This window comes from Sinocyclocheilus anshuiensis, unplaced genomic scaffold (assembly GCF_001515605.1).
Source record: "Sinocyclocheilus anshuiensis isolate Anshui unplaced genomic scaffold, SAMN03320099.WGS_v1.1 scaffold294, whole genome shotgun sequence".
NCBI lineage: Eukaryota > Metazoa > Chordata > Actinopteri > Cypriniformes > Cyprinidae > Sinocyclocheilus > Sinocyclocheilus anshuiensis.
In genome coordinates this window covers 64,038-69,973 of record NW_015544130.1, presented here as the reverse complement: position 1 = coordinate 69,973, position 5,936 = coordinate 64,038, and the positions used below count along the sequence as shown (strand labels likewise).

The 5,936-nt window shown below is 34.2% G+C and overlaps 1 protein-coding gene across 3 annotated transcripts in view; it reads right to left on the bottom strand.

The window, feature by feature from the left end:
• The window catches only part of LOC107694868 (protein bicaudal D homolog 2-like), a 14,885-nt gene extending 8,957 nt beyond the window's left edge, over positions 1–5,928 (bottom strand). For all 3 annotated transcript variants that reach the window (XR_001634930.1, XM_016494565.1, XM_016494566.1), the window contains exon 1: positions 5,459–5,928. Coding sequence is in view for 2 of the 3 variants with exons in the window: in XM_016494565.1 (XP_016350051.1) it covers positions 5,459–5,707 (249 nt within the window). In the remaining variant the exon portion in view is untranslated. The remainder of the gene's footprint in view (positions 1–5,458) is intronic.
• Positions 5,929–5,936: the final 8 nt, after the last annotated feature.

Genomic DNA, 5,936 nt, shown 5'->3' with positions numbered 1-5,936 from the left:
TTCCGAATTTTGAATGCATTTTAAGAATACTTTTCCCATCAACTGGTCAAAATGCACAACACAGCTGTATGTTGCGTGAGAGACGCGTGCGCACTCTGATGTAAATAAGCGCCGACAAGAAGCGACAATCTGGCGCTTATTCTGAATCAGCAACTGTAAGTATGTTTTCTTAATAGTTTAAGTATTTGCTACTGACTGTTGTGGAGTTTTGCAGATTTTTGCGCCGTGTGGAGTATCGCGTGGTGTGTGTGTGCGAGAGAGAGACGGGGTCACATCACAGTTGAGTCAGCTTTCTTAATCGCGGCTTGTGTACTGCAAATACATATGAGTTTTTTGAACATTAAAGCATGTCAACATATTCTGTTACACCAAATACACCAAATAATGATCTTTAAAATAGCATCATATGACCCCTTTAAACGCGTCATCACAGTCTTGTGAAAAGGGTCCATACGGGAATCTTTGAAAACGGTGACGTCATGCACGTGCGTAGTACGTGTTAGGTATGTAGACATACGCAGTACTTAAAGGCAAGTGCGAAAAAACATTCACAACAATGGCGGAGTATATGGTACTGTTGTTGCTGCTCAAGAGTTTGATAACGCTTCTTCAGCAAAGTGTGGATTTACTTCACCAATATTACAACCAACAGCGGAGATGCATTGTATACAACATATAATCGTCACTTCCCTACAGGTACTGTTTACTAACAAGGTGACGGCGCCAACTACTGGCCTGGCATACATAATACAGCGTTTTTGGCCGTTTTCACGAATATGTGTAAACGCGCATCGTTTTGAAAACATTGTCGTGTATATGTGAAACTTTTTAAAAACGCAAGGGAAAAACTTTTCCGTTTTTGACTACATCGTTGTTGTGTAAACGTAGCATAAGTTTCTCATAAGTTACAGAAAACTAAATTATGGGGAGAAAAAAGGAATCCAGATAGAAGCACCTGATAAGCGTATTAAGCACCTAACCAAACGTTTGTTTGGTTTTTACATACAGTTTAGGGATGTTTGTAAATGTTTTGTTTTATTTACTGATATTTTACATTATTTCTGAACATAATAACAAAATGTTATTTATTCACCAATGTGACTTATTTGTGTGTGTTTTTTTCTCTCAACAATGCAATTTTAACCCAATGCTACATTTCATCAAAATATGGTAATACAGTACAAGATTAGTGAATAAAAGCACTTATTTAAATAATTAGGCCTATGTGGTGTTATCTGTCTACAACTGGCTGTACAATGTAGACTTTATCACAATTTTTGTCCATCTAGAAGTAATAACTTGGCAAATACAGCAACTAGGAAGTGTTACAAGCTGGACTCAAACCTCTGTCACCCTCATGAGCACTACAGCTCAATGTGTTAGAGTAAATACACATTTTCATCGCTTGACCTTATCACGATTATCTGGTGGAAATACGCATTTACACTGTAGAAATATAGAACATCAAATATGTTTAATAGACAGACAGACTTACAAATCTTGATCAAAAACAACATTCCATTTAGCAAACTGCTGTTTTTCCCTCACTAGGCTTAAGAAACCTCAAATATTTACTTCTGCTTCTTTAAATAGTCACAAGCCCTATAAACCACACCAGTCTGTAGATAGGCTGTATCAAGTCTATGGTGAGGGAGTCCCACCCCTGCACAACTGTGGACCCACCACACTGCTGGAGGCTCTATTCTGATCCCTCTTGTGAAGGAGACTAACTTTTACCCTTCTTTTAAGTTTTAAACCCTTTCTGAACAGCTGATAAACTATTTCATCCTGGACACAAAATCTAAACCCAAACATTTGCCACTGTTTATTTGACATATGACTGTGATGGGCTTAGAGCTCCTTCAGCACACCCAATATTCAACATTATTTTTAGAAATAGTACACAATGTACAATATATTGGATATGTTATCCATATTGGCCATTCATGGCATTACTTTCAGTGATTATTGTATTACTAAAGTAAAATACATGCTTATACCTACAATCTTGTCTTTTTAAAATAAGTGAATATTTTTATTCAGAATCAGTTTGATCGAAAGTAATAGTAAAGACATTGATAATGTTACCAAAGATTTCTATTTCAAATAAATGCTGTTTGTATGAAAATGTATCACAGTTTCCACAAAAATATTAAGCAGAACAACTGTTTTCAACACTGATATAATAATAAAAAAATGTTTCTTGAGCAGCAAATCAGCATATTAGAATTATTTCTGAAGGATCATGTGACACTGAAGATTGGAGTAATGATGATGAAAATTCAGCCTTGCATCACATTAATTAATTACATTTTAAAATATATTCAATAGAAAACAGTTAATATAAATTGTAATCATTTTTCATGTCACTGCATTTTGATCAAATAATTGCAGCCTTGGTGAGCATAAGAGACATTTCAAAAACATTAAGACATCTTCCTAAAAATAAACTTTTTCATGGTAGTGTACATAATTTACACCATGTCAATAGGATAATTAACTAATTTGCATAATGCATATAAAACTCTAGATTGGAGCTGTAGTGTAAACACTATTTCTTAAACTGAAAGCAGGCAAAAATATTTTTTTACTGGCCAAAATATTTAGATCTCTCTCTGTGGTCATATTGACTTAACCTAGAAACAAATCGTATTGTCATCTCGTATAAGGAACACTAATCTCACCAAGACTGTGTCTTACTATGCTTACAGAGTGTTTTGAGAATGAGTTAACACGTCAGCAGATCTGATGTACTTGGAAGGGATTAACTCGTCTCCTCTTTTCACCTCACCCCCCGTCTGATCCAGTGTGTCTGAGTCTTGATCACACCTATCTTAACGTGTCCTGCGTGTGCACTCTCTCATGGTTTCGTATCCGCTCTTTACCGTGGTGTGGAAAAACAACTTTTAAAAATTGTTTTGCCACACTGCAGGACCAAAATTAAAATGAAATAGTGAAGGTAAAAATGGAAAAAAGTAAATAATAATAATAAGTAAATAGTGACTATTAACAGGCCCTAATTATATTTAAATGTAAACCTAAAATTGAAAGAAATCATTTAAATAAATAAATAGTTACTAATAACAGGACCTAATTATATTTAAATGTAAAATATAAATAAATAAATAAATGGTGACTAACAACAGGTCCTTATTTTTAAATGTTAAACTAGTAATAATAATATACATATTAATAATTAGAATAATACCAATAATATACATATTAATAATAATAATAATAATAAATAAATAAATGGTGACTAATAACAGGCCCTAATTATTTTTAAATGTTAACCTAGTAATAATAATAATATACATATTAATAATTAGAATAATACCAATATACATTTTATTAATAATAAATATTAAATTAATAAATACATTTTAATAAATTAACCTAGATTGAAATAAATAAATTTAATTTCAAAATTAATGTAAGCAAACAAATAAATTGTGACTAGTAACAGGAACTAACTGTTTCTAAATATTAACCTAAAATACAATTTAAAATGTGTGTGTGTATATATATATATATATATATATATATATATACACACACACATTTTAATAATAAATATTAAACAAAAAAGGAAAATTAGGAAAAATTAAAAAGTATATAAAGAAACTTAAATAAATACATACATAAACAAACAAACAAATAAATAAATAAAATAGTAACAGGACCTACTTATAAGTATGAAAATATTAACCTAAGCATTTTAACAATTAATCACCCTATTATGATCTGAAAATTATGATTCTAGCTACATCTAGGCTGATTAATGTATTAATAAGTTCGAATGGTTTTTGTTAATAAAATGACTCGTGCAAGATAATCTGCCTACTAATCTGATTTCATGCATTGACCTACAGAAATCTAGCAGCTTGAAATGATACACAAAAGCATTTGTATAAGAGTTAACTGCTTCCAGCTGAAGCCCCTTGCTGACACCATTAGTGTGAGATCAGTCTAGGCAGTGGACATGAGTCAAGACCGAGGCGCTTTTTTTAGCCCGATTTCTTCCCAGATCATCTTACTACATGACGAAGACGGCGTCCTCTATTTAGTCGTGCAGAAAAGATTAGGGCAGAAGGAAGTAAATACAGAACCAAGAAGAGCTCTAAATAAACTACATTTCTAACAATCAGGATTAATGTCTGAGCTTTGATGCATGTTTGTGTTGACAGGAAGTTGTAGGCGAGAGAGAAAGAGTTGTTCAGAGGTGCTGAGAACACATTCAAAACTTGAGTTTATTTAGGTCTAACAATTCATATACAGCCTACATTCCAGTCTAGGTTTATTTCAGAATGTCATATCAGGAGGAAACGTCTAGTCCACTTGTTTTCTCACTTCTTGTAATTGTTTCACCTTCACCCTCTGATCAACAACACACAAATGATCTATTCACACTTGTCTTTAAACTAGAATGCTGAACGTACACCATGAGATAATAAATAAATAAAGGTTATTGTGATGAAACCAAGAATCGTGTCAAATTCTACAATAAATGTAACTTTATTGAACTGAGCCTTAGCATATGCTTGTGTACAGCTATAAACAATCAATGACATTTACATTATTGGTACTGACAGAATATTTCTGATTCTAGATGTCTACCAATGTTGATTTTTTTTCCATCTCCAATAAAGATATGCAAAACTGATTTTTTTCCCCGACACAATAAAAAGAACTTAATCACTGACTAGACTACAACAAACAATTATATGCATTAAGAATATTTTATCAACAACAACAATGAATTGTGACAAATTAACTATTAAAAGTATATTCCATCTAGTCACATTTATTTAAGACCATAAATCCTACATGCACAATAATTATAATACAATCTGAACAGGTCACTACATGGTACAGTTTAAACTGAATGGCTATTTTATTTCTTTATAGCTAATTTAGCATTCCACCTTTGTAATTTGAACGCTGATGTAATCTACTCTGTATCATCAAGCCTATATCAATTCAAAAAGTTACGTTTTGCGGACGATTTTAAATGAATATTTTATTCTGTCAAGCATCATTTGTTAAACAAGACCTGAATTAAATAATATTCAATGGTTTTTGTATTTGATTTCAACAAACAAACTATAATATTAACTGTCCATAAATGATTAAATTAACACTTGTTTTGCGTAATTTTACAATATACCTAGGTCCTATATTTCTGCTGACAAAGCTGTCTATCGACCGATAACGAGCACCTCAAAATAGCTAAATATCAGCCGATTTATTGATATTTCTTCCTATTTTTTTTATCATCTCTGGCACTTTTTGTAAAGTACAAGCTGAAGAACAATGAAAGTACAGAAAATGAGTGACAATGGGTGGAGACACACAGACTGATACACATTTCCTTTTGTGCGCCGCTGCGCGCAACAACAAACCGTTACATTTAAAACAAGTCGCAACATTGTAACATTCTTGTATGATTTGGTCTGACCTCTTTGAGCTGGTCCAGCTCTTGTCTGACGCTCTCATAGTCGCTCTCCAGCTCCTCGAAGCGCTGTTTGAGCTGCTGGTTCTCCTCCAGCACCGCGAGCCCGTACTCCGCCGCCTGGATCTTCTCGCGGCTCGTCTCGCTCAGTTCCCGCGTCAGGCGCTCGTTCTCCGCGCGGAGCCAGTTGGGCCCGACCTCGGAGACCAGCAGCGCCTCGGGACACCCGTCCTCTTCCCCGGACATGTTTGCCATCACCCGGCACACTCTAACACAGGCGATAACGGACCGAGCCCGTTGATTCCTCTTTCGCAACCATGAAGTTGATCACCAATCTGAAGTGTATGCAGTTTATTGGATGCACTATTCTTAATGTGAAAGTTCAAATTCCCCATGTTTCAATGTATAACTCCATGATTTCTTCTCGTTCGGATGTCATTCCTGAGATTAGGAGGGGGACTCGGTTTGCTGTGAGATCATCCAG